At 49.3% G+C, this 15012-nt stretch overlaps 6 protein-coding genes across 6 annotated transcripts; 3 read left to right on the top strand and 3 right to left on the bottom strand.

Moving 5' to 3' along the window:
- Positions 1-179: 179 nt before the first annotated feature.
- Positions 180-2652, bottom strand: N7517_003479 (putative lipin Smp2; the record flags this gene model as incomplete). Its single annotated transcript, XM_056721209.1, has 3 exons — positions 180-2047; positions 2111-2479; positions 2544-2652. 3 exons carry the CDS (start codon positions 2650-2652, stop codon positions 180-182), a joined length of 2346 nt encoding a protein of 781 aa, XP_056585344.1.
- Positions 2653-3206: 554 nt separating this feature from the next.
- N7517_003480 (Fibronectin type III domain protein) lies at positions 3207-6553 on the top strand (the record flags this gene model as incomplete). Its single annotated transcript, XM_056721210.1, has 3 exons — positions 3207-3322; positions 3380-3573; positions 3630-6553. The coding sequence occupies 3 exons, from the start codon at positions 3207-3209 to the stop codon at positions 6551-6553; spliced, it is 3234 nt and encodes a 1077-aa protein (XP_056585345.1).
- A 320-nt stretch (positions 6554-6873) lies between these two features.
- Positions 6874-8286, top strand: N7517_003481 (tRNA guanylyltransferase; the record flags this gene model as incomplete). Its single annotated transcript, XM_056721211.1, has 8 exons — positions 6874-6887; positions 6937-7026; positions 7200-7331; positions 7387-7431; positions 7510-7685; positions 7765-7853; positions 7905-8009; positions 8074-8286. The coding sequence occupies 8 exons, from the start codon at positions 6874-6876 to the stop codon at positions 8284-8286; spliced, it is 864 nt and encodes a 287-aa protein (XP_056585346.1).
- A 180-nt stretch (positions 8287-8466) lies between these two features.
- N7517_003482 (uncharacterized protein) lies at positions 8467-9267 on the bottom strand (the record flags this gene model as incomplete). Its single annotated transcript, XM_056721212.1, has 1 exon — positions 8467-9267. The coding sequence occupies one exon, from the start codon at positions 9265-9267 to the stop codon at positions 8467-8469; it is 801 nt and encodes a 266-aa protein (XP_056585347.1).
- A 590-nt stretch (positions 9268-9857) lies between these two features.
- On the bottom strand, positions 9858-11638 carry N7517_003483 (WD40 repeat domain-containing protein; the record flags this gene model as incomplete). Its single annotated transcript, XM_056721213.1, has 6 exons — positions 9858-9998; positions 10090-10216; positions 10358-10737; positions 10791-10857; positions 10992-11091; positions 11329-11638. 6 exons carry the CDS (start codon positions 11636-11638, stop codon positions 9858-9860), a joined length of 1125 nt encoding a protein of 374 aa, XP_056585348.1.
- A 1508-nt stretch (positions 11639-13146) lies between these two features.
- N7517_003484 (class I SAM-dependent methyltransferase) lies at positions 13147-14483 on the top strand (the record flags this gene model as incomplete). The annotated part of the gene is made up of 2 exons (XM_056721214.1): positions 13147-13532; positions 13589-14483. The coding sequence occupies 2 exons, from the start codon at positions 13147-13149 to the stop codon at positions 14481-14483; spliced, it is 1281 nt and encodes a 426-aa protein (XP_056585349.1).
- Positions 14484-15012: the final 529 nt, after the last annotated feature.

The raw sequence follows: 15012 nt of genomic DNA on the forward strand, positions 1-15012 counted from the left end.
TGTATAATGCAGTCTCAAACTCCAGGCCTGCATGCAATAGTGTTGAACATGAATATATCGCTGTCAGAGCAGTCTAATGCAGAAACCTGACTCAGGGAAGCACTCGCAAGACGGGTATCTATGACGCAAGAAATGCCGAGGGATCGCCTTATTGAAGAGGCATAGCGGTGAGTATATGTTCAAAGATTCTGGGGTATCTTGGACCGGATGGGAAGAGAGGTTGTGCTTGGCTCGGCTGCTTCTTGTGGTTTCTCGGCAATGGGAGACAGTTCCTCTTCACCAATAGCCCCCTCTTCGACAATGAGATTCCCTTCTACTGATTCGATTATTGAGCCTGCTGGGTTGGACAAGGCAACCGAGTCCTGCGACATGTAACTTGCGCCGAGATCCTCCTCGGCCAACTCAACGTCGTCAAGGTACTCGCTGCCTTCACCCTCGCTCAACTCTTCATCGTACTCTTCATCTTCGTCCTCTTCATCCTCTTCAGCCAGGTCTTCGTCGGCATCTTCGTCGTCTTCGTCTTCGTCTTCGTCTTCATCTTCATCCTCATCCTCATCCTCATCCTCGCTGTCTGTCGTCGAGAAGTCTTCGAGCTCATGCGGTGTGTTTCTCCAGTATGTAAAGTCCGTATATTCCTCGCCACCGTCGTGCACAAGGAGGCTGGTTGGTGGAAAGAAATGGTCGAGCAGCTCTTGCATAGTCACATAGCTGCTCTTGTACTTGTTGAGACTAAGCAAATCCAGAGACACTTCAGCGTTGGAATTGATTGTGAAAATCCGAGTAGACGGAATGTTCACAGAACGATAACTCAATGCGTCTGTCAATCGATTTCCGAAGCCAGCATAGAAGGGGTTCTCTTTACCGCAGAAGAGGTTGAGAATATCCCGCAGGCATGCCATCTTGAAAACTTCGGGTTTCCTTAGGTAGATCTCCCGCCGCAGAGCGGCCATCGTGCGATCGGGGCTGCAAATCACTGGGCCTTTTGGTAGTCTGTATCCATCTTGGCAGATGCCGTTAAGATAGGCCCGTGTGGTATCTGTCTGGCCTACAGACCGACTCGTAAGATACATGATATTGTACCCATTGTTGACAATGTCAGTGTACAGCTTGGCGACTCCTGCATGTGTCCAATCGCGTCCGATCATATTGAGAACATGACCCAACGCATCCGACTTGGTGATAGTTCCATCAATATCAGAAATCACGATCGGGGTATTGCCATTCCACAAATACATGTTTGCTTCACAAATCGCTCTGTTGACGCTGAAAGACATTGTGTTGGCGCCGGGCTTCAGCTGCAAGGCCTTAAGTTGATCACTTGTCAAGCGGAGCGTCTTAGCGTAGTTCCGGGTTTCGACGGGGAAATAATCATGCAAGGGTGATTGAGGAGGTGTGGGAAATCCAGGTTGGACATCTGATTTAGTTCGGTGATGGCGTGTAGTCAATGATGGCTCTGAGACAGCGTGTTCGCCTTCGCTGTGGTATCCCGGGTCGGAGAGAGCATCATCGTTCATCCCCATGTTTGGCCGCATCGAGTTGAGAGTGGCTCTCCGATCAGCCAGTTCCTTTGACTCTTCGCTGCTGTAGATCCATAGATTGCCGTGTTCATCAGCTCCGATCAGTGCACCGATGTCATAGCTTCCTTCAAGCTCTTCTGCAAGAATCTTGCGCGCAACAACCTCTGCGCGAAGGGCGTCTTCTTCGTTACTTTTATACCCGGTCATATCTAACATCAAATCTCCAGTCTCGGTGACATGTGATGGAATATTGGAACCAGACAGCTTCTTTGACAGCGAAATGGCACGAGACACCGCTTCCTGGGGGGAGAGAGGCGGGCTGCGAGAGCGGTTGTCTGTTTTGCCCTCGATACCATGTGATTCATCGTTCCCATTTGCAGAATGTTTGGACAGAGAGAGTATAGGAGGACGGGTCGAAAGCACATTATCCGACAGTGTGTGATCAAGTAGCGGTTTAGCGCTCAAGGAGTCGTGCCGTGGACGAGTCACGTCAGAGTCGTCGGGAGATCGCGATAAGGGTGTTATTGTCCCTATTGAAATGATTAGTACCGAGGGACTTAGGTCGAAACTAAGTGCTGGGGATCTGTCCCTACCTAAATCCGTGTTTGCCCGTAGCTGGTTCGATGGCATCGCCATCGGCGGAGGAGTCTTTGCGCCTTCTGACAACGCATCCCCGTTTCCTTTGTCGAGGTCAAGGTAATCCGGTTCCTGCAGCGAAGGGGGAAGATCCGGCTCGCTCTGGGCTCTCGGGCTGGCTGCTGGGGATACCAACGGCGAGGTCTGCAAGGATGCGGGGATGTCATCGGTCGTTTCAAAGACAAAGAATGCCTCGCCCGCCTCTCCCAGTTTCATGGCATATTCTTGTTTGATATCATTCACCTTGAACTCCACCTTCTTCTCGAATGGACGTAAGAGCGAAAACTTGCCAAACCGAACATGAAAGGGCGAACAAGCGAGGGTGCCTTGGAAGAGAAAAGCCAAATCAGTATCATTCGTGAATGCCATCTCTCGAAGGACTATAAATACCATCTTCTTGCTCTATGACAATGACATCAATAGCCCCGCTAAGGGTGGCCGGGTTGATAGAATTCCATGTCTTGGAGACGGAACCACTTATAGAGCGATAGAGCTGCATCCCGCCGAATGGTGTCTAGCACCTCTGACAGTGGCTTTGGGTAACGTTTCAGGCCAATCCGAAGCAAATTCTAGAAATCAAGAGAGGCAAAAAAGAAGGTCTGAACGGTCAAATAAGACTGAGACAGGTTTTTGGAGAATCGGGAAGTTAATCCTCTTGGCCCATGTGACTGACACTTGGAGATAAGTGGACGCGGCTACATAACCACCGTCACGGGACAATATGAGCACAATATCAGTGACGAAAAATGAGGATATGGAGTGTAAGCCTGATTAAGGAGATACATATAATTTATTCCGAATTACTCCGTACTATCCAACATTTGTTGGTTTCGTCAACATTCAACGCCCAACAATTCTGATTACATCAGCCTTGGGGAATGCAGGTGCCGAGGTCCCGTAGCGGCTGATCTCCATTTTGGCGCTAAACTGTTTTTGGGTGGCTAGCATTCTAGATCACGTGTTCCTATCCCACCGCCCACTCCAAGCATTGGGGCGATCCTTGCAATTCTCCTGTATCCCGCTGCCCGCGTCCAATGGGTTACAGACGTTGGGATGTATGAGCCGCTATACTTTGCATTTGACGCTTACCCAGCAGTGGTCCCTCGCGTGAGAGTGCGAGGCGTGATGGCCCTCTTCCTCGCCGTCTCGATATTGTGGGCTTTGATCTGGTTAGTCCCTTGTCTGCTCCAACGTTTTCCTTTGCTCGGCTGACCGAATGTATGAAGGCTTCTCTATCGTGCCTGGCAAGTCTGTCAGACTTCAAATGAGGTCTTGGTGGAGAAGCTCGGTCTCGACATTCCTCCGCCGCCAGAGGTCACCCTCGAAGAGATCACAGCCCGTGAAATCCGCCTTGCTTGGAAACAGCCCGACTTCCACAACTCAATACATAAGCATATCATCCAGGTTAATAATGTGAAAGGTATAATATAGACTTGGTTCTTCCCTACCACTAAGCAAAGCACTAACGGTCTATAGTCGGCGAATCCAAACGAGCAGAAACAGCGGTGGAAATATCAAATCTATTACCCGGGAGCATATATCATATCTGTGTTCTTTCCGTTAGTGCCGCCAACTTCCAGACTCCCAGTGCGATCCTCCATGTCCGAACAAAATCTCTTCCGCTGTCCGAAGCCCAGCAAAATGGCAACGCCGGGGGTCCAATTATCCGCGCCTCGATCCCCAGGTCTACAGTAGGCCTGCCAACGCCATCTGCCCCGATAATGTCTCGCGAGCATAGTGCAGGCCAATTACCGGGGAAACGGCCCTCGGCCGGACGGAAAATTTCGCCCGCGACTGGAACCACGGACGCTTCACAAGGCAATTTCGAAGAAACATTCAAGAGCAGAGCAAAGACTGCCAAAGATGAGACTTTGGAGCAATTAGCAGACCGGTTGAAGTCGTTACAGCACGAGAACGAGAACGTGGAGAAGCAGGGGGCAGAGGAAGAAGAAGAGCATATTGCAGTGCTGAAGGACCTTGAAAAGCAGCGCAGTGAATTGCGGAAGCGCGTCAGGGAGAAGGACGAAGCAAGTGGCGATTTGAAAAAGCATGTCTACAAGTTAGAAAGCGTCAACCGCACCGTGCAGGGTGAAAAGTCTAAGCGCATGAGACTTCTTCAGCAAAAAGAGGCAGAGCGCAAGAAGCGCAAGAATGACATCCTGCGATGGCAGGAGAAGATTTCACGCATGAACTCTGATGCTCTACAGGCGAAGGATGACAAAGCCAGGATTGAAGAAGAAGGGGCAGTGCGCGCAGATGAGGTTCGAGCCAAGATCGCGAAAGAGCAGGGGGAGATGAAGACCATCGACGATGAGATTCAGGATAAAGGAGGACGGGTTAAGAAGCTCGAAGAAGAAAGAATGGGATTACAAGAAGGCGATAGTGAAGATGGCAAGGAGTTGGATCGGATCGACAACGAGCGAGCTCGTCAGTGGGAGCACAAGCTGGGCAACCTACATGCACGTTATGCCACGCTTGTGAATCTTCACGCGCAAGCCCAGCAACAATATCAAGAAGCCCAAGAACGCCTAAAGTGGCTTACAGCCCAACGACCCAGCAGCTCAGGACCCTTTGCCTTTCCAACCCTGGATCTCGATATGTCGAATACTGCCACCATTCGGCCCCGTCGCCATCGCAGCTCACTCAACAGCAATGTGTCTTCCCCTCTGAACTTCCCGGGTGTCGAAACATTTTCAAGTAGTATCAACTACAACCCGTCCGGCCACTCGCCTACATTCGCACCGAGCTCTGCATTTTTCAATATCAATAACGGCATGGCTCTTCCCGGCCTGTCTGATCCCCCGGAGATTATGCGCTCAGATACGGAAGTTGCTTTCAATAACCCGCAAATGAGTCCCCGTGCGGATGCCCTCTTGCCATCTGATCTCCTTGGTGACGAGGAATCGCCCGAATTCCCACGATCTATAACCCGTCCAAGATTTGCAACTATGGAGGCATCCAGTACTCCACTGGACAGCTTCGGTCACGGCCCAGTGTCGCCTGTTTCTTCGGACAGTCGGGCCGGCAGTATCTTTGCCAGCCCACTAGAGACTCAAAATCGGCAGGATGAATCCCAAGGTGTCCATCTGTCTGCTGCTGGGGATGCCCCGAAAAGCGCATCCCGAAAGCTTTCTGGACTTTTCGGTTTCCACCGGCCTCGTGGGAAAACCCTGGCGGATGAATCTCCTATGCTGGGTAGTTTGAAACCCGGCCAGAGTCAATCCTTCCCTCGCAATATTGATGAGCTGGATCCAATCGGTGCACGCCGGCGACGATCTAGCTATACTGGCAACTGGGCAAACCCGATGTCATTGTTCCCTCGAAGCAACACGACCGGTGTCACCATGGACAGCTCTTCTGATCATGCGCCGAGCCGACGAGCTGCTTTCTCGAATATCTTCTCATCCAGCAAGTTTGGCTTCGGTGGTGCTGGCACCCGTGGGAATCCTGATCTTAGCAGTGGGTACAATCAATTCAGTCCTCGACATGATCCTATTGATCCTTCATCGCTTCTCGGTGGCGTTCGACGGGGCTCTCTGTCCCCCCGACCTTCGTCGACCTCATTCGACACACCGAATCAACTTCCGCACCCCTCCACAGACAACCGCCATTTCGGATGGCCATCAACTGAGAATGCTGGGCACCGTAACAGCCCGCTTGGATTCGACTGGGCCGCACCATCCAATTGGTCTCGAGCTCCTTCTCGGCGACCTTCAATCCAGTATGGATCATCAGGTCATCTCCCTCTCGGTCTAACCGGCGAGCCTGATTTTGTGGAAGACACGTTTGACCGACATCATCGACCCCTCCAGGCACCGATTGGCACTCGCCCGTCATCTTCTCATCGACCGCTGACTCCAAAGCTGAACCCCGCTGCTCCCTCGTTCACGGCGGTTTTCACGGACGAGAAGCCGGAGGTGGACACAGGCAAGGGCAATGATCCTGACAGCCCATTTGATCTTCACGAGTACGATGGGTCTCCTTCGGAGTCTCGCACATCTCGCTCCATCTCCCTTTTCACTGGCGATTCATATGAATCGCTGGAGCGCATGCCATCCGGGGCTTCCATGGACAATGCTTCTAAGGAGTCGTTTATTCGCAAGATCACGCGCAAGGGCAGTTCCAGCAAGTTCAGTTCATGGAAAGATCGTTCGGGCCTTTTCTCTAAGAAAGGTGAATCCTCGCAAGGTGATATTGACGAGGATGCGGCCAGCGAAGCACAGCTCGGCAAGAGTATCGATAGCACTGTCTCGAGTGTGACATCCGCCGATCGCTCAACCCGCAGCAGCCTGGGATTCTTTTCTCGCAAGTCCCGTAAGTCTGACAAGGCCAGCGAGACTAGCGAGCGAGCCAGTGAGACTGGCGATGAAGAGATTTCTGAGGAGATTGAGAAATCATGATTCTCACATGTATCTATAGAACATCTTGGTTCTGTCCTTTCACTTTCATTTCCTAGATTCTAAAGCATCTCCCTTAGACATCTCAACAACATACGAGTTTTCTTTACTTTTGGATTCTGCATGCCTGAATATCTCTAGATAGTGTAGTAGCCTGTCTTTGCAGAAAATTAATGTTTCATTTTTACCCAAATCACTCCCAAGTCCCCAAAAATGTAGAATCCCTCCAGTTGGGGCAAATGCGGGCGGGCAGAAATCGCACAAAATGACATTTCCATTCCCCGGAGCTATTCATCACTTAACATCAAAGTCTAGATCATACAATGGCGAACTCAAGGTAAGCATTGAAAAATTAAATATTAAATTCAGCCTACTAAAGAACGCAGATTTGAGTACGTCAAGTCCTTCGAACAGCCGGATGTGCTGCTCCCCAATACGTGGATTGTGGTCCGCATTGATGGACGAGGATTTCACAAGTGAGTATCCATCTCTCGTTTCTTGAGGGGATGCCCTATACATGAGGAATCTTCATGCGGGAGGGAAAAAACGGCATCTATATGACCGTCTTCCTATGCATAGCTTCCACCAAGATGTGGCTGCTCTTCTGGTCCAACAATGCATCTCTATATTCAGAGTCTAACATATATAGACTCTCTGATCACTACGCTTTCAAGAAACCCAATGACCGCCGGGCACTGGATCTGATGAATGCCGCGGCAGTTGAGGTCATGAAAGAGCTTCCGGACCTATGCATCGCCTACGGAGTCAGTGACGAATTTAGGTATGTTCAACTCGTTTCAGCACGATCCTCGCAGTTGCTAACGGTACTCCCTCAGTTTCGTCTTCCACCCCAACTGCCAACTTTTTGAGCGGCGCAATGGGTGAGTATTTCCTCTTTGCTTCTATATCCTGCGATATAATTTGCAAAAACGGCCGTTGACAGGACCTCTTCCATCCAGGAAACTAGTGACTACCATCGTCTCTACGTTCACAGCACACTACATTTACAAATGGAGCGAGTACTTCCCTGAAAGACCTCTCCTGCCACCGTATCTGCCATCTTTTGATGGGCGTGCGGTCATCTACCCAAATAACCGAATTCTCCGCGATTATATGAGCTGGAGACAAGTTGATTGTAAGTGACTTTGCCATGGCGATATGGCCTCGCAATACCCCTGATTTCGAGCCACATCCGGCTAATATAGGATGACTAGGTCATATCAATAATCTCTACAACACTACCTTCTGGACAATGGTTCTGCAAGGTGGAATGAGTAACACAGACGCCGAGCAAGAGTTAAAGGTAGGCTATTGTTCCTCCAATTCGAAGTACAGGCAATTGACTTGATATCAGGGCACTGTGTCTGCCGACAAGAATGAGATTCTATTCAAGCGGTTTGGAATTAACTACAATAACGAGCTGGAGATCTATAAAAAGGGCACTGTTCTTTATCGCCAGGTATGCCCGAATTGCTATGCTGTCATTCTTTCATCTCGATCTGTTCTAATATTTCTCTCAACAGTACGAGCTGGAGGAACCTAAACCTACAAAATCACCTGCAGACGAAGAATCGCCGGCGGTCGAGGCTAATCAGTCAAGGTCACAGCAAGACAAGATCCGCAAACTGCGCCGGAAAGCACAGGTCGTGGTTGACCATGTCGATATCATCAAAGATGAGTTCTGGGAGAAACGGCCGTGGATTCTATCAGGCAATCCTGGAAAATTACCCGCGTAGCTTAGCTCCAACACAAAAAAAAGATAGACGTTTACATTTCCTATGGTTGCAATGGTCAGGATTTCGCCAAACAAAAAGGGTATCTTGGTTTCTAGATGGCGTAAGGAAAACAGGTATATGCAGAATTTTGTACATGCATGTGAAGCGCTCCAATATCAAAATGGTCACAAATGGACAACATCAGGCTTTGGCCTCCTTCTTGTCCTTCTTGTCTTTCTTCTCCTTTTTAGACTTCTTTTTCGAGTCTTCGACAACCACATCACTTCCTGTGCTCTTGGCCTTCTTGCTCTCCTTCTTTTCCTTTTTCGCCGCCTTCTCCTCTAACCGCGCAACTGTCTCATCTGTCTCCGTAGTCTCCGCCCCAGTCTGATCAGATTCCTGATCCATCGACGTAGGTGTTGGATAATCCTCTTCAGAAGCAGTCCGCTTCTTCTCCTTCAAAGCCTTCTTCGCAAGCCTCTCAGCCTCCTTCTTCTCCTTCTTCTCGGCCTTCGCAGCCCTCTTCACACGTCTCTCCTCCTTCCTCTCAGTCTTCTCCACCTTCCGTGCAGCCTTGGCCAGTTTTCTGGCCTTGCGATCAAGGCCATCATCCTCATTCTCGCGCTTACGCTTAGACTTAGAGGTAGAAGTGCCACTCTCGTCCTTCTTCTTCTCCATCCCCTCGAGCGTACCAGCCAACCCGTCACCCCTCACAAAATGCCGATAAAGCTCGCTCGTCAACGCATTGTTCTCGCGCGCAGAGGTGGCCTCGAAACTGTCGTTCCCGACGCCCTTCAGGGCATCTTCGAACCCACGCAGCCACCACTGGTTCGTCGGGTCTTTTGTCGTCTTCTTGCCCACGCCGTGGTTGTTGGCTTTGCGCGATACGAGGAGCGGTCGTGTGAGGCCTAGTCCGCTGTGTGCACCGGGTCGTTTGTTTGGGTTCAGTGGGTTGCCGGGGCCGGACCAGCCATGCTTGATTAGGTAGGCTTGGGCGTCCATTTTGTGGTGTGTGGTGTGTTTGCCCTTGTGGAGGTGTTAGGTGGGCAATAAGGTGTGGTTTTTGAATCTTGGAAGTTTCGGCTTGGATTTGGGTATGTATATTGTGGGATTGGAGGAAAGGTAATTCCAGGAAGTTGGTTCCTTGTGCCTGGAGAAAAGTTTTGATACGGAAAAAAATATTAGAGATAAGATTTGACACCTCATATATCAGGCTTCAATCCCGGTTCGATCCCGGCGACTACTGGATTTTGTTTTTTTACTCTTCACACTTCTAGATAAACAGCTTTGATTTATTTTTTGCGTTTTAGAAAAAAAACTCTCAAACCGTACATGTGTAGCTTGGGTTCGATTGGTAATCTCCATAATGGAAGTGGTTTCCAACTGTTATTTATACCCTACCAGAAGTCATGGTCTGGAATATATTTCCAACTTGTATACTGTCAAAACGTATTCTACACACCACTTCGAATAATGACGACATAACCTCATATGATCCAAGTAACTATCTATTTTTACCCACACCCCAAACACCAATTGATACACAACAGACTGTCAGCAGCAGATGCATTCACCCGCTCACAGTACACAGACTAATACGGCTTGAACCTATCCTTCTTCTTCTCCTTCGGCCGAGCCTTTGCAGACCCGGACTGGACTGGAGCATCACTTCCTTCAGTAGGTCTCCATGCTCGTACGAAGCCATCTTCACCGCAGGTGAAGACTGATTGACTCTGAGGAAGTAGTTGGATTAGCGAGGGCCATAAAGAACAAAAGCTGAAGACCAGCTACCCAGATACAAGAAGCATTCCCTGAAAAACGTACCTGTTCATCCAAATACACCGAGCGCACAACCTCCTCGCAATGAGCACGGGGCAAGCGCCACAGATTATCCCGGTCTAGCTTCCACGACGGACTGGAAATGAGTGGGACAAGATCGAGACGGTTGTCACTGCAAGACATTAATTAGCAAACACCCATGAGCCCACGAAAAACCGAGGAAAAAACACAAGCACAACAGCACGTGTGTATGCCATGCCTTCTTCCCAGTACCGAAACACACAAAAAAACAAAAGACAAACAAGAAACTTACATCTTATTGCCAGCGGCGATATACGGCCCCTGTGCACCAACACACAGCTGCGCAACATACTCGCAGCCTAGCGGATCACGCACGTCACCAAAGTGCACGGGCTCGGGCTCCTGCGAGGCATCGTCTGGGTCTGTGGCCGGGTACACGGAGAAGTGCTCGTCATGACTGAGGGCGAAGATGGTGCGCTCCGAGAGGAACCCGGCATGATGTACGGAGCCGTGGTTGATCACTTGTACCAGGGCCTCATCTTCATCTGTTACGGTCGTATCGTATATGTTCACTAGTCCGTCCGTGCTGCCGGAGAGTAAGATGTTACTGCGCGTCGGGTGATATTGGAGCTGTGTACCGGTAACAGGCAAGGCGCCGATGTAATGGTTAGTCTGGCTGGTGATGGGGACTGTTGGCGTCGGGCTTAGAATGGAGGTACACTTACCTCGGTGATATCGTCGTTGTGACTCTCCACGTATTGAAGGCGGAATTCCTGGGGGGATCGGATATCCCTGTTTGTTGGTTAGCGGGACCGGGGTTAATAGAAACTGTTCTTGTCTTGGGGATTGGAAGGCATATCCCGATACAAATATCAGAGAATGCTGGGCCCATTCAAATTAAAACCAAAGTATAAGATGAAACCTACCAGAATGCAACAACCGCCTGTGAAGAGACCAGCTCCGTCCCCGCAACAATAGTGTTTGTCTCTGGGTTACAAGCCACCGACAGAACAGGCGACTTTTTCGCTATAGACGCAGAGACAATGTATTAGCAAATATGCATTCGAGGCAAAATCCAAGCCAGGACCATCCTTGAATCCAAGCGTCAACAAATTTTCCGAAAACCAGTAACAGCCCACCGGAAATGCAGCAGCAAAACCTAGTATGGCCCTTGTTTAAGGCAGGTTCCCGATAACCCCGAAGAGGCAATAGATGCAAACCAAAAAGAAAATAGAAAAAAAAGCTTAACCAGAACAAACTCACTCGTTTCCATCTCCACAACCGGACTTCCATTCCCAGTCCGAACATCCCAAACCTTCACCTTTCCATCACGGCCACCCGTAGCCAGGAGGTGTGACTCGCCCATAGCGAAGCTCCGTAGGGCGGTGACACCATTGTGAGCAGCGTCCGAGACCACAGATCCGCGATCGAGATCGACGGCGTCAAACACCCGCAGCGAGTCATCTGACGAGATGGCGGCGAAGGTCCCCGGCGCAGATGGGACGATCGAGTAGATGTAATTATCTGCCGGCAGCGACAGAGTCGATGACGCTACTGCTTTGAGTGTGTGCATTGGGTGGATTGGGAGCTGCTAGACCGTGGATTTCCTGATATCGAGATACTAATCTCTGCCGTGGCTGATGCGAGGGGTTAATGTTTTCCGATGTCCCCGATTAATGTCCCTTAATGTACCGTGTACAATATATAAAGATATTTGAGTTTTATGTATTATAGGGTAACAATTTAATTCTGATGTTCGGACTGGAGCTTGGGGAATTTTTTTCCAGGTGGGGCTCCCAATATTGTACGGAGTACGATGTTTACCAAATTGTCTACCTATGGGGGTATGGGTACTGAATTAGATATAACCAAATGCAAAAGATCTATAAAATTTCTAAATTGAAAAGGGGACCTCGGGATTTGTTAAAGAAAAAAAAAAAAAACATTGAACTCTGTATAATGTACGCTAAAATGTCCCAACAATGCACAGCTAAACCGCCATGAGCTGTCAGTACCAAGAGCATCAAGCGTGGAATCTCCCTCGAGTCGGCGACCTTAAACCCCGGAAAATTCAGCGCGACAAGCGCCAGATCTGAGATATCCAAATATTCAAATATTCCGTATACTTATTCCAAAATATGTATCATGCAAGGAGACACAGATCTCGGGATTTGGTACAGAGGACCATTTATAAACCCAAAAAAATAATAGAAGTAGATCCCGAATCCCCGGCGAAATATGTATAAGGAAAGCCTAATGGGGAAAGACCCTGGATCATTATTCGGGAATGCTGACACGTATAATGTCCGGAGTACTCCATATGGAAAGAAAAAGAAAATATCTCAATGGCTTACCCAGCACAATGGTCCGGGTGTTAGGGTCATTCTTACATATCACAAAAGAGGTCCCCAACCTGGTAAAAGATTACCAGGGCCAAGGTGCTAAAGGCGCCAAGATGTAGTATCCCCTTAGTTGATTCGTTCAAAAGGTCACATCCACGAACCCGGGGATTTGGGTTGCGGTGAGGGGGGAGATAAATTACAAGGTTTGTTTTTTTAAATAGAATGTATGACGATATATTCCAAGGTTCTTTGTATAGAAGATTTTATAATCTACAATATACCTAAGTAGGTAAAGGAAATATGGACGGAGTATACTCTGTACCCGAAGCCATATCTACCAATCTGTTGGGCCTGGAAAAAGGCCCAGACGGTCCGCGTCCCGCTAATGGTCCACTCTTGATATTGATATTCACTTTGAATATATATGCTTTATAATATAAATGTATAATATATAGAATATAGAATATAGAATATAAAATATAATATATAAAATATATTTCTTTTATGCAAAATTGAAAAAAAAAGGACACTAAAATTCCCAGCAGCGCGGTTCGTTTCCCATTTAGTACTTCTGCAACTTTCTGCACATCCCCTCTTCCTTGTTTCTCTCTTCTTACCACCCCACTACGGGAAAAACAGCTTAACAACCTTAAAAGCCCCCTTCACCCCTGGAGCTTTGGGAATTCGAAGCCCCCATAACTTTTGAGCGGAGCTCAGTATTTTGATGGCAGACGTCAGCATGTCTTATAGAGAGTCTTCTGGTTCCTTTCCTGTACCTGACCGTACATCGTTGCCGAAAATGTTCAACGGGGATACTAGGCTACGACACCTGCCTCCCATCACTTCTCCACCCCCGCCTAAACGATACAAGTCCGAGTCCACCCCGGCGAGTGATGCCGGCCACTCGCGATACTACTCGCACTCAGTGGCAACTGATCGAGTCCGATCGCGACAACCGTCTTCTGCGATGGACCTGTACACGCTGATCGATAGAGATCCAGTCGATAAAGATCCTCGCAGGAACGGTCGCTTTACTAGCAATGGATCGGTAGCCACACAGGCGTCCCACACGTCGAATACATCTCAAGTATCGCGATCATCTCCTATCATAATGTCTGATCGCAAGTACGTCACTCCATACTCAATCCGTGCAATTCAAGGACTGACCGCTGTCCTAACAGAATGCCCGAAAAATACCCGAATCACATCGAGAATGGCCGAGTGTACCATGGCTACCGGAAAGGAGTCTACCCGCTCCCGTGCGACGAGGAAGAACAGGACCGTCTCGACATATTCCATAAATTGTTCACGGTTGCACGGGCCGAGGATGGCTTAATCTATGCACCACATCCCCCGGGCTCTCGAATTCTCGACCTGGGTTGTGGAACCGGCATCTGGAGCATCGAAGTTGCGAATAAATACCCCAACTCCTTCGTGGTGGGGGTGGACCTTGCGCCAATACAACCGGCCAATTTCCCCAAGAACTGCGATTTCTATGCCCCGTTCGACTTCGAGGGCCCCTGGACCATGGGGGAGGATTCATGGGATATTATTCATATGCAGATGGGATGTGGTAGTGTCGCAAGTTGGCCCAGTCTCTACCGACGTGTCTTTCAGCATCTCCGGCCGGGCGCTTGGTTTGAGCAGGTTGAAATCGACTTCCGGCCTCGCGTCGAGGACAAAGATGGTGAACCGGGACGCGCGATGGCTAGCTGGTACTCGACCTTGAAGCACGCGACCGAAGCTACCATGCGGCCCCTGGCTCACAGCTCGAATGACACGATCCGAAATTTGCAAGAAGCGGGCTTCACCGAGATCGACCACCAGATTGTGGGATTGCCTATGAACCCATGGCATCCTGATTCCCATGAGCAAAAAGTTGCGCGTTGGTACAATTTGGCCATCTCCGAGAGCGTTCAGCCATTATGTTTGGCTCCTTTCAGCCGGGTTCTTTCTTGGTCTAGGGAGCAGATTGACCGCATTGCATTCGACGTCAAACAGGAAGCCTTCGACAAAAAGATCAAAACATACAACCTTTTGCACATTTACCAGGCGCGAAAACCCGTCGAGGAATAAGCTGAATTATACCCACATGGCAGTCGACCAGAGGGCGTTTCCTTCAATCTGACGGGGACCTCGATATTGGCTTTACTACCCCAAAAAATACACCCGCTTGATCATCATATTCAAAATAGACCGGGTCTCACAGACTTTGGCTGGCCCAGAGTGTGCACTTGCCACGTTGACCTTGAATGTGCTTCTGTTGCAAGTGCAACTAGATGTTCGCTCCAGAGCCAACGACTTTACAGCACAGCTTTATGATTTTTGTTTTGTTCAAGGTCCAGGCATGGGAACTGAGATATTATCTCAAAGTGTTGGCCTTATAGGTCCCAACAGCCGATAGGACTATGAACCTTGTTTAATGACTTCTTAAGAGGTTTGGGGGATTGACGGCCGACACGATGTATGCGCCCACGGCCCTCTCGGGTCATGACTTTTCTTTCTATACTCTACTCTATCCTTTTTCTTTTCTCTCTGCATGCTGGACTTTGCATCTTGTGGCGTTTTGGGCTTTCAGCCAAGGATTTCGAACATTTCCGGCTTA

Source organism: Penicillium concentricum, assembly GCF_028827145.1.
Source record: "Penicillium concentricum strain IBT 3081 chromosome Unknown utg000001l_segment0_segment0, whole genome shotgun sequence".
NCBI lineage: Eukaryota > Fungi > Ascomycota > Eurotiomycetes > Eurotiales > Aspergillaceae > Penicillium > Penicillium concentricum.